Source organism: Coenobita brevimanus, chromosome 5 (assembly GCF_032717465.1).
Source record: "Coenobita brevimanus isolate Jiangsu-jjx chromosome 5, ASM3271746v2, whole genome shotgun sequence".
NCBI classification, from domain to species: Eukaryota; Metazoa; Arthropoda; class Malacostraca; order Decapoda; family Coenobitidae; genus Coenobita; species Coenobita brevimanus.
The window spans coordinates 42,296,121-42,315,172 of record NC_136958.1 but is presented as its reverse complement, the minus strand read 5'-3'; the positions used below and the strand labels follow the sequence as shown (position 1 = coordinate 42,315,172).

The following is a 19,052-nucleotide window of genomic DNA, read 5'->3' as shown; positions in this document are numbered from 1 at the left end:
TTTATGAAGCTCAGAATGGACCTCGTGTAGAAAATGGGTAAATTCTCCTCTCTTTGTGTGTATTCCCAATTTCCCATCCCCTTCCTCCCTTCCTTCCTCCAATCCCTCTTGCTAAATTCCTCTCCATTTTCCTCCTCCCTTCCATCTCACACTCTACGAGCCTTCCCCTCCCCGCCATCTTCTTCCCCCGCTCCCTTTTATCTTCCTCTTCCCTCCTATCGTTCTACATTCCAACCCCCTCACCCTTCTATCCTCCTCCTCCATCCAAATTTTTCTCTCCATTTTCCTCCTTCCCCCCACTCAGCCACTTCTCTCACTCTACTGCTATTCTTCTCCCCCTCCTCTCTTTCCCCTCCCCATCCACTTCCCTTCTATTCCCCCACACAGCCTCCTTCCTCCCTTCTTTCCTTCTGCCCTCCTTCCCTTATTCATCCACCCACCCTCGTATTCCCACTCACCCTCCCACTCCCACTCTCCCTCCTTCTCCACCTCCCTCGTCCTCTCAACCCTCTCAACCTCCCTCCCGCAGCCTCTCCCACCCTTTTTCCTCCTCACCTCTCCCTTCCTCTATCACCTCGGGCCTCTCACACTGTCCTCTACTTCTCTCTCACCTCAGCTCCAGTCAAACACAGGCTAACCAAGTGATAAACCTACTAAATAACAACTCGATACTGTGACGTCCCCGTGGAAAAGAGAACTTGCTGAAATAATTACGGGAAAGTAAATAGCATCCTGGATAACTTAAAGGCTTCATTCATTTACTGTGTGTTGTCTGACGTTGCCTACTGAAAGTGTTGTATATGATGTACCGTATTTAGCTAAAACTTGTCTGAAATACGGTATAATGCATCGATAATTTTAAGTGAACATCTTTTTCAAGGAGAAGGAAAACTATTGTACAGCCACCAAAGTTTCAACCTTTTCCCCGCATCCTTGTATGTTCTTGTATTTATTTATATACATTTATTATTTTCTCTTTTTTCGTTAAAGAAATATGTTTTTCATCACGACCCAGAGTGGACTGGAAATGAAGTCCCGGGACTGTGTCGGAAATATATTTTATGTTCATCCACAAATGTTCGCTTTGGAGCATGAACGACAGTAACCGAAAAAAAAATGTGTATGTAAATTATCTTAACTAAAATCTTAATCTGAAGTGCTGCAATCCCAAAAAATCTGTATGTAAATCATCTTATTTAAAATGTTAATCTAAAATGTTGTTAATATTATATATAAACATCTAACAGCTTCAAGCAAACATTAAAGTGTCTTAATCTGATACCAAGGTGGAATGTGTGCTGATGCTAGCGACAGGTGCTACCTATTTTGGAAAATCGTTTGTTGTGAGATACAAGTTGGTCTGTTCATGATACTGGTGAATTGAACGAAGAGAGGGAAGAACGGCCATTTGCCTATCAGAAATGTGAATATATAAGATATGAATCATGCGAAAAAGTAAAATCCTCTTATTATTCTCCTTCCTTTTTTTTTCCTTATTTTGCCCACAGATCAGACAATGGATAAGTTGTTAATGATAATGATAATGATGATGATGATAAGGCTCAAGGATAAATGACATACACTAATCTTCAAGGAGACAGTGACTATTCCGTGGCAAAAGTGATAGCGAAAATAACAGCCACAAACGAATTAATTTTGAAAATGTTTTGTACGAATCGCAGTTACACCATCACTAGTCCATCAACAACCGTCTTCTGTACCCTTAACTTAACCTAAAATTAATTAAAAGAATAACACTAAAATATAATGGCAGTCACAGTGAAGTGCTTTAGAAAGGATGCAGCGTCTTAGTTTTGTCTGATTTTGCCACTGAGTTATGGGACGTAAATTAGAAACAAAGAAAAGTCTCTGACAAATTAGGGCGGAGGAAATATAGGCATCCGATCTCTGGCATCACCCGCAGCTATGAGAGGGTGGGCGTTGGAGTGGGTGTGGGTGTGGGTGTGGGTGTGGATTGGCGTGGGAGGGCAGCAGGATGACGACGAACTCTCACTGCACTGGCGGAACTTGGGTCGTAAGTCTCTACAATATATCACTGAACTTCATCTTTTCGCTATTTTAGCCGAATGTACAGTTGCCCACGTGAATTCTTCCACACATCCAGGCTTTTGAACAGCTGAAATGACCCTCTGAAGTGCTTAACACAATATTTGGCTACTGTATCTCATCTAGGCTCGATACTGTTTCGGATAAATGTATCGGAACGCTTGTGGGCAATTGTTCGTAGGCACTGTATTTACTACTGTCAGACAGGTTTTGTTCGTATGACAGAATCCTTGCATAGGTAAAGGGTAAAGATATGGTTTCTGTAGGTAAGTCTGTAGCCCACACTTGTTCAGAGTACGTACTGTATTCACTTTAATGTCACGTTTTTATTCAGAAACTAAAAGGGTTGGAAAAACTCTTAAAATTGGCTCCAAGATCATTATTGTCTCCTTCACTAAGACGTCTCCCATAAACTGAATTAAAACACCTGTCTTTATAGTACTGAATGAATCAATGGAGACAGTTCGCAACCTCTTAGAGAGGATGAAATAAGTGTACCGGTAACAAGAGTTAAATAGAAATAAAGTTATAGATTCTAAAGTGTTCTTCCCGTATAACCACACAAGTATTTTCAGATCGAATGTGCGCTGACCCTAAATATAATTCATCAAACTTACAAATATCAAAGGTTTTAGGGTACAGCATGAACTTTTATATATATATATATTTTTTTTGGACTGACCTGTCGTATTTCTCTCTCCCAGGCAAGGCAGAATTCAAGCCTTTCGATCTGGAGACCTTTAATCGTATTGAAGGTAAGAATGTGAATGTACTACGTCATATTTTCTTAACATTTCCTCCTTAGCTATTTATTCTAAGCATTACGGCTCTTCATTATTTTGTACGCTGTTAATGTTACCTATGTCAACATTAAAACAATATCACCAAAGGTGTTATATTTATTATTATTATTATTATTATTATTATTATTATTATTATTATTATTATTATTGTTGTTGTTGTTACTATTATTATCATTATTATTGTTGTTGTTACTATTATTATTATTGTATTATTATTATTATTATTATTATTATTATTATCATTATTATTTTTTTTTTTTTCAGGTGAGAAGCTGAGACACATGCAGCTGACAGTAAGGCTCGGTGGGCCTCGTGTGCAGGTGTACAGAGATGACGTCCTTGTAAGTATATTCATTTTGCGTCACTTCTGTTCATATTTTCTTTTTTCCGTCAAAGGTATTCTCGTGAGGTTAGGAAGCTTTCTAACACCTCTTCCTTACCGGTTTATGTCTGCTTCTGCTGCATTACTATATTCTTGTGTGTTATTCATGCAGTGCTTACTAACACCTCTTCCTTACCGATTTACCTCTGAGTCTGCCCCTTTAATACTGGGTTTGTTCTTGTATGTTATTCAATGTAGCGACGTTAAAAAGATATAAGAAGCAAAAAAGAAGGTGTTATTGGGTAGTTTGGGAAATAAATCGCTAAGGAAGAGGTGCCACGGAGCCTCCAGAACACGGGCGAAAGTTCCGCTCTGTTTATGGAGATATATTAACCTTCTAATGATCGAAACAGCTCTAGTATTTGATTCCAACTACTGTCAGACTAGTTTATTCAACTGAGAGGGAGTTATAGGAAGATGAGAGTATTATAGTGAAAGAGAGAGAGAGAGAGAGAGAGAGAGAGAGAGACATCGTAGTGAAAGGTGTAATCGCTTCACTTCAATTACATTTTTCCTTTACCTCTTGCCACCTGCAGTGGATTACTTTAGTTTACGAGAAAATGTCCTCAGTGGACTAATTAAATAAAATATCCTTTAACCCTTTCAGTAAAAATAAGGTTTCCAGTAAGGTCAGTAAAACAGTAACAAGAATAAAGCAATAGAATACCACACCTGAAGCATGGGATTGATATTGATCTAATTAGTCTTTCCCAGGTGTACGATAAAGGTGGAGAGAAGGTGAGCTCCAGTAGGCCCCAGGGTTCCCACTCAGGCGTGCACGTGGTGGTGGTGCACGAGTCGCAAGGGCACGTCATGATGGCCAGGCACTTCCTCACGTACCAGCCAGCAGAGCACGTGAGACTCAAGCAGTGTGTGGAAGCAGTGCAGCCTGGCAGAGTGGTGGTGGCTGTGGGCATGGTGGGTGTTGGGTGTAAGGTATTGTGGGGGAACTGGGTGTAAGGCGTGCTAGTTGACATGGCGGGTAATGGGTTTTTGGTATTGGGGCTGCATTCATTAAAGGTGGTAGTGGGTATGGTGGCTATTGGGATTAAGGTATTGGTGCTACGCTCAAAAGGGACAAAAGGGATAGTAGTTGGTATGCTGGGTATGGGTATTAGGCATCAGGGTTGCTTTCATTAGAGGTTGTAAAGAGTATGGCGAGTATTGGGGATATAGAACGGGATTGTATCGATAAACAAGTCAACGTAGTAATTAGTTATAGTTATCAGGGATTATTTTACTATTAAAGTATGACGACAATCACGCTGTATTTCCAGATTTCGTATTGGAACTAAGAGTGGACAGGATCCTTTTTATTTTCTTTTAATATATTAGAATGAATAGCGGGCTTGTTTAAATGTTTTAGAAATGCTTATAAATTGGGTGTTCCTTTATACTTCCGTGTATATCATAGATTTTATGGAATATGAATTTTTTTAAATCGAAATGCCGAGAGATATTTTGCTAACCTGTGCCGTATTTTAATGGATGTCTCCTGTGTGATGTATACTAAAATTTGCTTATGCTCCCAGTTCCCTTCGCCGTCCCATGGGCGTGTCATGATTACCGAACGCGCCATGATTAACGAACGCTCTTAACGCACGATACTGTTTTTGCGCAAGATTTACCAAATGTATATTTTAGTTTGCACTCTGTGAGCCTTCAACGCTTCTCCAGATAGGCCTCCATTGCTGTTCATGGTTATTAAATTATGTACATTTGAATTTATCTGATGCACTGATCTCTTATCCAGCCGGCGGGATCGGAGGTAAACACGCTGTCGGGGGCGTTCAGGCGGCTTACCTTAATATAACGAATTTGGCATATTTTGTTTGTTCTCTTCAGTATTTTTTGTTCGAAAATCAAAGTTAATTACCTGTGATGTATCTAGTACAACAATTATTTTATCTGAGAACGTGGGTTTATAAGAAAACATCTTGAATCGGGGTGTAACTGTAATCTTTTTTTAACCATTTTCTCTTCTATTTGCCATTATAGTATTCACCTTGGGCTGGTTGTAAGGTCTTCGGTGGCAGCGTGAAGGAAGATAAAAGTAGAAATAAATGATCTTGTGCAGAACATTTTCTCAGGAAAGTCTATGAATAAGGATCTTGGATTTAAGAGAGAGAGAGAGAGAGAGAGAGAGAGAGACGTTAAAAAGGCACCACCAGGCAAAAATCTCATTATAATCTCAGCTCCTTCTTCCAGCCGGAGTGGGTCATGTTCCTGGGTCGCGAGGGAGAAGAAGCTCTGAAGTCCCTGGGGTCAATGTGGGCGGAGCGTGTTGCCCAGGGCGAGGCGTGGGCGTGGGTGGGGGTGGCGGGCGGAGGAACACTGGCTGAAGCGGTGACTACGAGAGAGATGCAGCGATTTCCCTCATCCGACCTGTGGCTGGAAGTCTATGTGGCTAAAAGGAAGGATGGTTAGTAATCAGCATTGCCCAGGGGAAGGTATGGGTGTGGACGTGGCATACGTGAGAGGGACGATCATAAGAAGGATGGAACGTTTTTATCTTATGATCTATGGATGGACGTTTGTAGGTGGTTAAAAAAGATTATTAAGTAATCAGAGCTGCCATTTGTTATCCAGTGGAGGTGTAGGTGTGGGTGTTGGTCTGGGTGGTGGGCAAGGGGTCACTTGCTAAAGAGGTGACCACGAGGAAAAGCTAGTTCTCTCATCTGACTTTTGAATGGATATGTAGCTGGCTAAATGAAAGAGTGACTGGAAGTTAGAGTTATCAAGTGTAGCCAAGGAGGAGATGAAGGAAAAGTAAGCATGAATAGCTCTGTTACATTTGGCGTTTAGTGATGAAAGTATCCCTTGTTAAACCAGACACTTTCCTGCCACCTTGACTCCCCCAGGTGAATCTCGGTGCGCGTGGTACTCCCTTCCTGGGCTTAGACACCAGGCCGAGTTCTGCCAGCGGTACGAGGGCTACGGGGATCTCTGCTCCTGCACCACTCCATTCTTCCCCGACACACGAAAACGCCAGGTCAGTCTCCAGTCTTGTAGTCGTATTATCTTTGTCTTAGGAGGATGTCTAGCACTTCTTTACTAGTCTGTTTCAGTTTTTGGATTGTTGATTATTCTCCTGTATATCATTCATACAAAACATGTGGATATACCCCAGTAAAAATATAACTAGCGTACCACGGAATTTGAACGTGTACCCAGCTCTAAGCTAAATATAAAACTATGAAAGCCTACTCAAAGGCGGAGAATTTAAGACTGTTACTGAATTTGTCTGTCACGAAGAATTGCAGCTGTCTAAATTGAAATGATTTTACTAGGCAGTTCTGAAAAATCCCTACACATACATACAAGGGAAAAGAATCTACATCAGCCTGACGTGCATAATGTGGAATAGTAAAATTTTAATACAAACCAAATTTTTATCTCTAATACTGAGATTTTCACAGCTAAATGGTGTTGTTGATCATCGTCATCCAGGATCTTTCCCATCTAAGGATAAGGTGTGGTTGGGTTCAGAAAACAAAGGAGAAAGAAGAAAGAGAGGGAACAACGAACAGCGAGTCATGAAATAGGCCAGACACTGATTCATATACTGTTCAAGATGCCGAAATCCTGACCCCGTCTAACAGACGAAACTATCTGCCATTTCTTTTCTTTCCTTTTTTTTTTTTTGGGGGGGGGAGTGCATATTTCTTTATAGATGCATTTCACATTAGATGCCAGACAGTCAACCCTTTGACTATCAAGATAAAAAAGGGGGGATAAATCCATGCCATGTGCTCCTCTGCGTTTAATTCTTCCAAACATTTCAAGCTTCTATCAGTTCCCCATGTTCATTATCTTCCATATCTCGTTTTCACACACACACACACACACACACACACACACACACACCATATGCATCACCTTTTTGGCTAACTAAACTCACATCTAACGTTTTCACTGTCTAATCTACATCAGTTTTCTCCAAGTGATCACACCATATAAGTATCCTCCCTTCATTCCTTGTAAAAACAGGCGTCCTTACTAAATGATACAGTGATAAATAATGGTGTCTGTGCAGGTATTCATCCCCGTGAAGGAGGACATCCCGGTGGTGGTAGTGACAGCCGACAAGCCTCACCACCTGTACAGGTAAGCAACATCATCCCACCCAGCTTACACCCACCTTCTCTCAAGTGATACGTGTGAATTAACAAGTACCTTTTCTTAGATAGGAAATGCATGCTTGTGGCTCCCCCGTTTGCATCCAGCTCATTTTAACGTTTTCTTCTTTCTTCTGGCTTGACTTCCCATGTATTTCTCCCACATCCTCTTCCGCTCCCGGTTCTCTTTATGAGTTATGGCATAATGTTCGTAGTTACCATCTTTGAGACTTTCTTTATATGATAGATTCTTAGGATTTTTGTGTGTGTGTGTGTTTCCTTGTTGAGTTCAACCACAGTTACAGTCCTGTTATACAGACCCTCCCCAGGGTTTCGAATATGCCAAATAGTTCATACAGTACTACTAGGTGTATGTTATTAGAATAAGAGTGTCCCATGTTTTTCTGTTTGCTCTTGTTTGGCTAGGTTATTGAGAAACCTGTTTAGCATCGCTGGTGGTGGACAGACGGAAGTGGTGGTGGTGGTTGACGGTGGTGTTAGTGAAAGCATGTGGCTGTCGCGAGTGCTGGGCGTGGCGGCGGTGGCTCATCGGCCGCAGGGCATCGCCAGCAACCGCACCAACGCCAACGTCCGCTTCGCTCTCTACACCGTCTTCACTCGCTTCCCACACTCCAACAAGGCCATCGTACTCGAGGACGACCTTATCCTGTCACCAGACTTCTTCAGGTCAGTGTCAGATCGTGTGATGGAATATATAATGAATTTTCGCAGGTAATGTGAAGCTACTTAGTACAGAGAAATATATACCCCAAAAATACAGTATGTGCAGATGGTTAGGCCAGGATTCCGGGAACTTGAATTATGAATGTCTGGCTTAGTTCATTAGACACACTGATTGCTCTATTGTTGTTCTCTGCACTGTCTTCGCTCATTTCCCACACGCCAACAAGGTCATTATTCTCGAGGACGATCTTATCCTATCACCGCACTGCTTCAAGTTAATCTTAAATATTTTCAGATGGTAAAAATTACTTATCTCTTGTTTCTCATTGCTTACGTTAACATGTGATAATTAACCCTGTCATGGCCGGGACAACTTTAGTAGCTCATTACAGCTAAAACCTGAAAATTTCGTTCAGTTGCGACTCATATAATACTGTCAGTATATGTTGATGTCATTGACTCTTTCATTGTCGGAATCAGGATAGTATCTTATTTTAGCTTATTTCAGACGATTTTATTTAGCTGGTAATAAGTCAAAGAAACATGAGTCGCCGTTATGGTGACAATAGCGCAATAACGAAGGTGAAAGAATATTTATGGTGAGTACAGTAGAGAACAATCACCAAGGAGAAATAGGTATGGTGACAAGCCCTATATGTTCTTCCACTAGTCTGCCCCGAACAGCTATGGTTACCACAGCACAAAAACCAAGATAGTTTCGGTGACTATAGCGCAATAACTAAGGTGGGGACATTTGTGATGACTATAACCAAGTCGATGGAACAGCAATGCCGACTCTAGAATGGTGACAAGACGGCCACGGTGATTATACTGCAATAACCGAGGAGGAGGAACACTTGTGATTAATATAACACAGTGACCAAGAGAGTTACGGTGACTGCAACAGACTAAGGTAAAAGCACAGTTATGGTGACGCATTCTGTAGGTTCTTCCATCAGGCCGCCCCTCTGCTGGACCTGGACCCCACCATCACCGTCGTCAACGCCTTCAGCAGCTACAGCTTCCCCGACACGGCCAGCGACGCCCGGGTGCTGCTGAGGGCGCGGAGTTACCCCATGTACGGCTGGATGACCACACGAGCCTACGCCACAGAGGTCATCCCAAAGTGGGTGTCGGAGGTAAGAATAATTGTAGTTCTTTCACCTTTACTTGGCAATTGACATTTTTGTGGTTTATTTCACGTAACTCCGTGGCAGAGAAATGCAACATCCATTTCAGAGCACTTTATCGTGACTAGCATCATATCCGAATGCCAATCTCTTGTTATAACTGAGCGTTCAAGATGGAGTGATGGTAGTTTTAGGTCGTCAGAGTAAAAGGGTATAGGGTCATAATTAGCCTAAAAGTGTGTTGGCAAAGGTGTGGTGAAGGAGAGGGACGCCTTGGAGCTGTGACACCAATATAACCAAGGAGATGGTTGTACAAACGTCTCTCATTTCCCTTCCTATCCCCGGAAAGGAGGAGAATGGACTGTAAATGAAGGGCAATTTCAGTCTGAAGTCCACAGGCACACCTTCACACCATCATCACTATGCTTTAGACAAGCCTCATCTTCCTTTTCTAGCTATAGATGACAGTTATTTGGAGTGTGGCAGCTCCACACGAGATTGTTAGAAAATTACAGTAAGTAAAAAGATGACTACATCCTGTGGGAATGGTGGTCAATAATAGTGCTTACTACTATGAAGATGCTACAAAGAGGGTTCTCAGCACCCTGCATCCCTCTTCCTCTTAATCCCTTCAACTCGAGTACATCATTCTTGTCCTATGTCCACTGCTACCAGATTATTCAGCTTCTAGGAGACTTTTCGACCTGGATGGGTTTTAGGTACAGGCTTCATTAATCCCTTCACAGCGGGAGGTCTTCCATAGGTTGAATAAAATCGTGTATCAGTAGCACGAAGAAACCTCTCTCTCCTCAGAAAACGTGACACCAGACTGAAGGGATTTATTTATCTCGTAGACTCTGTAATTATTAAAAGTCTCATCATCATCATCATCATCATTATCATCATCCTTCTTCTTCCTTCAGCGTGGTGACTGGGACTGGTGGCTGACGTGGGAGGACCTACGTAGGGGTCGCGACGTAGTGGTGCCAGAGGTGTCAAGGACTTTCCATTCGGGGTCCGCCGGCCAGCACGTCTCCGGCTTCGAACAGCAAATCTACTTCAACCGCATGATCTACAACCAACAGGCAGACGTCACACTCACGGCTGTCAGAGAGTGAGTTAAGTAATATCATACTTGCTCCTAATGTCTAACCCCTTTAATTGACTCGCTTGCACTCTGCATGCTCTGGCATACGCGTTTCCAGCTTCATACAGCACATATACGTCAACCGCATGATCTTCAGCCAACGCGCGGACGTCACACTCACGCCTGTTATAGAGCGAGTTAATGTCATACTTACTTCTGAATACCTAACTTCATTAACAGATTCATTTTCGCTGTGGACCCGCCGGTCTACAGTATACGCGAGTTGGCAAAGTTTCTGTTTACTTTCTGGATATTAACAAGATTCCATCTGTGACCTACCGGCTCTCTTACAAATACAGCCAATTATTTCCACATGCTTTTCTCACCTTTCTCCCCCCAGTCCTTCAATACTTATATCCATGCATGAAGAACTGGGTGGGGACAAGTCGCTTCTTTGGTGTTTCTCGGGCTCAAGGATCAGTTTGCCCTTCATGACCCGTAAAACAAGGCCTGAACGTGTCTAGCGGAGTTGCCCGTCTATGTTAAGCGTGTGGAAGCCGGACGCCGGAATACTTGCATACATACTACTTCAAAAATACCTCTAATCTTGACTCTTGCTGTTCTTGTGAGTTGAGGGTAGGTCTTAGTGCATGGGTAGATCTTAACAATGGCAATGGACATTCAGGATACGTGATTTATGCTTTGAATGATTACTCTGAATTGCAACTTCAGTAAAATTAATAGATGTTTGGTCATTGTCATTGCATACTACGCCGACGTAACACAAGAACAAAAGAAACGCGGGAACTAGAAGTAAGCTGATTGACCCATACTTGGCAATTATGCTTGGTTATGAGAAATTCTGGAAAACACACACACACACACACACACACACACCGCTCGCTGGCGCAGTGGTAACGTTCTCGCTTGCCATCTGGTAGACGGGAGTTCGCGCCTCGCTCAGGTTGCGAAAAGTTTCACTGAAGAAGTGGGTGGTTACTGTCCCCCTTGAGCAAGGGGACGGGTGTGTGGGTGTGTGAAGGTCACAGCCTTGCCCTTAGATCGGACTATATGAGCTCTCAGCTCCCTTCCGGGAGGGTAAAATGCTGACGATCACGACCATCAAGTGATCCTGACCGACCCGGTGAATTACACACACACACACACACACACACACGCACAGACGGCGAAGAAGATTCCCCGCAAAACAAAACCCAAGTCTAAAAAAATGGTAGGCAAGAGTGAGAAGGAACGCCATCCAGTATAGAGGAACCGCCAGTGAACGTTTATACGGAAGAATGAGAGGAAGGAAAAGAATGTAATAATTATCTCATACTTGCCCGGGTGACAGGAAGGAGTTTTATGCCCAGTTCATCCCAGCCATATGCGTAACAGAGATTTCCCTATTATTTATTCTTTGTTCACTTAGCCTTTCCAGTTTTGTGACGTTCTTCGTTTTTTAGGCTATTTTTTCTACTTTGGGAGATTTTCTTGAGCTAACGAGAGACTTTCTGGAGTGGAGGGGTTAGATATAGCCTTCAGACACCTCTTCAGGAATACGGGCCATTTTATTTTATTTTTTTTAACTCGTCTGAAGGCGGCAAGAATAGACTTTAAAAGATGGCATCACCGGACTGAAGATATTTATGACGATGACAACGGTGACAAATATAATTCAGCAACCCCTTTAATACGAGAGACCTTTCCGAAGTTGAATTAAATCGTCCGGTTGAATGTGTTATCGGACTGATGACGTTAATGGCGATGACAACAGTGACAAATACAACAACACTTTTCCCCAGGATGGTACGAGCCCGATACGACGAGAGGATACGAGACGACTTGGTGAAGGCTCGAACGCTGACCCCCCCAAACCGTGACCTATTCAACACGACCACCTGGCTGTCCCAGACGACCCCACTACGACCCCTGGCGGTGTATCTCTATGCTGAGGATGACAACGATAAACATTACAGCTTTAAGATCTTCCTGAAGGTCAGTTTGAGTGAACGGCGGTCATGTTCTATTTCTTTTTAAAGCAAATAATAAAGGACAGTGGGAGGAGAGTCTGCAAAATTAAATCCTTGTAAAGACAGCAATTCAAAAGAGAAGCAGCCAAGATCCCTTCATTTCGAGATCCTCAGACAGATGGTATTAAAAATAAAAAAACAAGATATCGTTGGCCTAGGCATGAGGAAAACTGAATGGAGTAGGCAGTTCCAGAGTATATCACTCATGTACCTAAAAGACTGATGAAAAATAAACCACTGATAAAAAAGAAAACCTGCCATGGAACGGAATTGCACGCTGATAAAAAAAAAGAATAATAATAATAACCCCTGATGAAATAAAAGGACCAGAAAATTACACCCCTAATAAAAATCTCTTCCCTAGTATAAATGGTAATAACCAAAGACAAGGCACTAACTATTCCCTTCCCTCTCACCCGTAGTGCCTGCGGACGTACGATGTGAGCACCAGAGAGGTGTACAAGGGGGTGATGAGGCTCAGGTGGCGTGGTATCCCCCTCTATCTAGTGGGCTGCCCAGCATCACCTTTTTGGTCAGTATCAACACATTCTTGCCTATGTTCCGGATTCAACAACACGTTCTTGCCTATGTTCCGGATTCAACAACACGTTCTTGCCTATGTTCCGGATTCAACAACACGTTCTTGCCTATGTTCCGGATTCAACAACACGTTCTTGCCTATGTTCCGGATTCAACAACACGTTCTTTCCTATGTTCCGGATTTAACCCTTTCGCTGCATTGGATATAGAGTCATTCACAAGTCAGTAGTTTATCTCGATTGTCCGTGATCCCCGTCAGTGTAAAACTGTCAGTTCGATACCTCAGAAACGGAAGCATTTCCCTGGTAGCAGTGTGATGACGGCTCTACGTGAGTGAGGATTCTGGGGTGAGGAGGGAAAGATGATAGGGTGGAGATGTGACAGGGACTGAGGGATCGACTTTCTTTGATGCCTGCGCACTTAGTAAAAAATGTTTCTCAGTGTCTTAAGCGTTTTCCAGTAAGTCACAATAAGGAGAGCATGCAAAAAGTTTACCTACCTATTTCTTGCCAGACGCCTTAATCTCGTAAGAGGTGGGCACAAACAAATCACCTCCACGTCACTGTGTCCTCTGCCATTCGGCTGACCTCGCTCCATCTCACCCCTCTCTTATATAATCATCTCTCCACTTCATCTCTTTATTACATCCTTGGTCTCCCTCCCTCCTTTCCTTCTCCACCTCACACACATACACTTTCCTAGCCAGTCTTTCATTCCCCATCCTCTTAACCTAACCAGACAATCTCAATACGGGGTACTTCGCTAACACTTAAGTCATATCCACATCAACACCACAACGTTCCTTTACTTCCTCACGCTTTGTCTGTCCCTCCTTGTAACTTCACATGCTTCTCTCAAATAACTCATTTCCACAGCTCTCATCCTTTACTTGTGTCCTTTCGACAGGGTCCACCTCACTTCCATACGTAAAAGTGATGAGTACTATACTGTCATGTAGCGACGTTTTTATTTTATTTTTTTATTTTTTTACCAAACTCACTTCCTTATTCCTTATGACTCCTTTCAGTCAACCAGCAACCTTTCAGCCAAGTTGTTCCCTCTCAAGCTCTTCATTAACTAAACTTCTTGTTTTTCGGGTCCTGGTACTAGTGAAAGTTAAAGGCCCCTGATCCTGCAATCACAGTGACACAGTACACCCTTCCCTAGAAAAACAATAATTATTATAAACAAACACAAGAATAATTACTGTTGTTAACCCTTTCTAGACATATTCAGTTCCTAGCATGTGAAAAGATAATCCAGTACAGTATATTATTCTATCATATCAGGTTCGCGTCTTATTGAATAGTAACTACCTACCGTAAGATACTGGCATACTTTTCGGGCCTCCCTTAGACCCGGGCCTTGGTGTTTCGATACCACTGATTCCCCCCCTCTCCCGAGCTCTGCAAGTATCACTACCCTGCGTTTGGTGCCATGATGGAGTGGTGATGCCCTGTTCGACTCGCGATCTTGGTGTGTCCCACGTATAGGATTCGAAGCCCAATCTGTGGCGAACATGTGAAGGTCATGCTGGAAGTTTGCCCTTTCATCGTGTCTGTCAGTTACTCGTAGGTGAAGGTGCCTATCATCCACTCACTCGATGTCGTGCTGCCTTTTAGTGACTTTGCACAAAGTGGTAAGCTTAATGGTTACCTGTAACCCCGGAAACTATTTACAACGCTGGGTGGTAACCGTAAAACCAAATAACTGGATGATTGCAAATATTTATTTTGAAGGAAACAAGCATAACCACTACAAATACATCGATTTTCACATGCATCTCCCTCCCTACAGACATCCTTTCCGCATTCGTAATTAACCAGCATGTGGAAGGGGTAATACTGGCTGTCACTCTTCTTTCGAGGAGGTCTGGTCCTGCGGTGGCTATCTCTGTTAATTTATTCATTTCTTTTACTTTATTTTTTCGGAGGGAACGATTTTGCGGGTCATAGTCCTTGGTCCCTTTTTCCCAGCATAAAAGAAAAACAATATGGGCTAGCATAATCATCAGAAAATTGTCGTAAACACCGTCACTGTTATTAGCTTTATCACAACCAGTCACCATCACCATAATCAACAGCTAATATATTACTATTACATTTACCATCACTATCAACAGTTTAAATCACTTAACTAACATTTGTCTTATCATTTTCAGCAGCATTATTTTCCCTTCACTATCATCATTATCATAAAAAAACAGAGGTGGCCGAGTCGATAGAGAAGTGGTCTACGGTCTCAAAGGACGCGGGTTCGAATCCTGGTTAGAGTAAAGAACAGTTTAAAAGGATCTGAATTACGTTTCTGTTTATTTTACTGATCTACTAGAGACCCGCCGAAATTTCATATAATCACCTCCTCTAATAACAAGAACATCAGTCCTGTATGAGACAACCTTAGCATGTATTCAGTATGGACTGGGTGAGCGCGGAAATGGAGAAATGTGGAGGTGTGCGGTACGAGGGTAGACTGTTAGATATCGGGGAACGGGACGTTAAGTCTGTGCCCAAATTGGGACGCATTTAGTAAAATAAAACAAAAATCGCTCTAACAACATGCATCATTTTCATTACTATCAACAACTAACAGAATTTTACAACCCTTATCAACACTACCAACAGCATAATTTAACTTCCATTACTATCATTGTCAACAAGTAACTTATTGATACTATTATTTCTATCATCACTACCATCACTGTCATCATTATACTACCACCATCATCACTATCAATAATTAACACAGTATTACTATTATCACCATCATCACAGTGAACAACTAGAGGGGCACTCAGTGGAGCACATATCTCCGACAAGGGCAACGTAATTTCCAACCCACTCTTCATAATAGGTTAGGTTTTCTCATCACTGATTAGGGTTTCACAAAAATTGTTTTCCAGATCCAGAACCTGTAATACGATATGTATCGGTTTCAAAAGTAAAGTGATTGTTCCCTGAGACATGGGCTATCTCCCCGCCAAATTTGCTCCTAGCTACTAATCATTGTACCACTATCACCATCATCACTGTAACATGATATATAGCAATTACCACTGTCTATCATCACAATTACTTCTGTTCTCATCATAATTACCACTACCATCACAGTTACCACTAAATATCACAATTACCACTATCATCACGTTTACCACTATCATCACAATTACCACCAACAAGGCACATGGTGGTATAATGGTCAGAACACCCCATACGGAACAATGGCCATGCATAAGTTCGACATTGAAGGAGTAACTAAAGCTTTTCTATCATGTAATGCCATCAAGGGAAGTAGGCTGGTCATCTGCCCTTAAATATACATCAGTCCTTTTGACGCTACATATAAACACAGTCCCTTCCATTTAGCGATATTTTTAACGTTCAGCGCCAAGAATTCTAGCGTTAATGGAGATTTTGGTGGTTTCTATGATGCTTTTTATTAATTTCGTTCTTTTCTCTGGTGATTTTCTGGTGATTTTTGCATTATATAATATCCAACTTTTATTTTTTTTTAAAGAATATTTAGCGATCTTAGCGGGTTTGGACTTTGCCTCCCCCCCCCACTACACAAGCCTAACCCTGGGCCCCTACTCCTCGAAGGAGGATAATATAGGAATGATTGTCACTGGTTTTTCATGTAATAAATTTAATTATATTATTATCCTAGCTGCTTTTGATTCCTTCGTCGTTACAATTCCTATCGGTGCTAATTTTGGTGTCCTCGTTACTCTGATCATCATTACCAATTATCATCATCATCATCATCATCATCACTGTCATTAATGTCCTATTATCATCATCATCATCTTCATCACCACCACCACCGCCATCACTGTTATTTATGTCATATTAACATCATCATCATCAACACCATCATCATCATCATTGCTATTTATGTCATGGTAACTTTATCATCATCATCATCACTGCTATTTATCATATTAACATCACCATCATCATCACCATCATCGTCACTGCCATAGCATCATCATCATCATCATCATCATCATCACTGTTATTTAAAGCATATTAACATCATCTTCATCATCATCATCATCATCATCATCATCATCATCATCACTGTTATATCTTCATCATCATCATCATCATCATCATCACTGTTATTTAAAGCATATTAACATCATCATCATCATCATCATCATCATCACTGTTATATCTTCATCATCATCATCATCATCATCATCACTGTTATATCTTCATCATCATCATCATCATCATCATCATCACTGCTATATCTTCATCATCATCATCACCATCATCATCACTACTGTTGATGTCATATTTACATCATGATCATTATCATCATCACTGTTATTTAACAACAAGAACATCATCATCATCATCATCATCATCATTACCGTTATATAATCATCATCATCATCATCATCATTGCTATTCAAATAATCACTATTATTACGTTCATTTCTTCATCATGACAACTAAATGCACAATCATCATCACTAATGATACTATTGGAACTGGGAGTCAGGTAAATACATCATCACTATTGGAACTGGGAGTCAGGTAAATACATCATCACTATTGGAACTGGGACTCAGGTAAATACATCATCACTATTGGAACTGGGAGTCAGGTAATACATCATCACTACGTTTACAGTTTTCATACTTGCCGTTGTTTTGTTTATCATCATTATTCCAATATCTTCACTATCCTTATTTTCACCACCATTGTCACGCATATCATTATCATCACTATCGTTATCATCGTTCTTATAACATGCTTAACATGATCCCCTCTAATGATCTTCTTGACCTCCATTAATAGCCTACTTTTCTTACAAAGTTTATCAGCAATTGTATTATTAGTATGACCAAACACAGCTACAATCCCTTCCACTGTCATTATCTGCTTATCTGTTATTTCTCTGTCTTACTTTATCACTTCCTTCAGCCTCTCAAGCCAGATCGCTCATTCCATCTTTCCCATCATCTTCACTATTATCATTTTATCATCACTGTCATCACCAATAAAATCGTTTCTCCTTTCGCTGTCACTAATACAGCTCATGGTAGGCTCTTACGTGGGAACAACGACCAGGATTTTGGTGTTCATTATAGCAGCTGTCATTAGCCATAATCATCACCCTCACTGCTATCATTTTCCTCTTCCTATATCTCGTCACTCTCATCATTAGTGCTGTCCGTCGCCCTCATAATTATCTCACAACGGTGTTACTCACTGCTATGGTATTTTCTCTGTCATCCTAATTTTTTTCTTTTTTTTTTTTTCTCTCTAGCTACGTCTTCACTATTCACAAACCACGACTACGGTCAGCACCTTCAGCATATCACTATCACCCCCTCAATACAGTAGATTTACTATCATCTTTAAACACATCTAACTTCTTTTTAATACACAGTTTCCACAGTTGTTCTCACCAGTGTTAATAAGGCTACTTTTATTTTTTTCCCTATGCATATTTTCACGAAGGGTCAACGATATTATTAGCAATACAACTGGGTTATTTTTTTTTTCATTATTATCTACAATTCCGTGTTCTATGAAAGGACTAAAAGGTTTAGGCTCGAGAAATAAAATATTTTAGCCCCTTCATAGAAAACGGATTTCTGGAAAAAAAAATATATTTTGACCCACTTATAGAAAACGGAATAGTACTTCAGGACTCCTGCTCAGTTCATCTTTCAGTGTGAGACCAAGCGTCGTTGAGCGAGGTACTCCGTGCTCCGTACATACAGCATACAAAAATGAGTCCGATTTGTATACGCGTGTTCAGGATTAGAAATGTTCTCAGCCCAGATAAAGGCCTTCCCACCCACGTAAAACTTTCAATTTTAAAGAAAACTAAGTTGTTTTACTGTTGTGATTGCACCTACTACGCTGCCAGCCACTCACTGGGTACTAAGAGAAGACGAGGCGCGTTCGGGAGAAAAGAGGTGTGGTATAACGAGGATGATCTGCATTTGGGCTATGAATTTGCGGATCCGCCTGTTCTATACTTCCCCTGTCCCGCCCCAGTTACGCTGCGAGTAAACGTTCGGCAGCGAGGCAAAACCTGGGCTAAGAGTGTAGAGTATGCAGGAGAGGAGGAGGAAGACGACGCCATTATTTCTGGGAATCACTTGATTTATCAAGTGTTTAAGCCGCTGCAAAGGAGTACCTTAAAAAATGACATCCCGAACCAGTTCCCACCAATTCGTACTCACCAT

The 19,052-nt window shown here is 41.6% G+C and overlaps 1 protein-coding gene across 1 annotated transcript in view; it reads left to right on the top strand.

Moving 5' to 3' along the window:
• LOC145399005 (protein O-linked-mannose beta-1,2-N-acetylglucosaminyltransferase 1-like) overlaps positions 1-19,052 on the top strand; it is an 87,884-nt gene that overhangs the window by 4,933 nt on the left and 63,899 nt on the right. The window contains exons 3-14 of the mRNA XM_080271737.1: positions 1,996-2,035; positions 2,772-2,822; positions 3,135-3,211; positions 3,967-4,170; positions 5,461-5,674; positions 6,114-6,244; positions 7,289-7,359; positions 7,797-8,057; positions 9,001-9,193; positions 10,108-10,298; positions 12,074-12,266; positions 12,724-12,833. Coding sequence (XP_080127863.1) covers positions 1,996-2,035; positions 2,772-2,822; positions 3,135-3,211; positions 3,967-4,170; positions 5,461-5,674; positions 6,114-6,244; positions 7,289-7,359; positions 7,797-8,057; positions 9,001-9,193; positions 10,108-10,298; positions 12,074-12,266; positions 12,724-12,833 — 1,736 coding nt within the window. The remainder of the gene's footprint in view (positions 1-1,995; positions 2,036-2,771; positions 2,823-3,134; positions 3,212-3,966; positions 4,171-5,460; positions 5,675-6,113; positions 6,245-7,288; positions 7,360-7,796; positions 8,058-9,000; positions 9,194-10,107; positions 10,299-12,073; positions 12,267-12,723; positions 12,834-19,052) is intronic.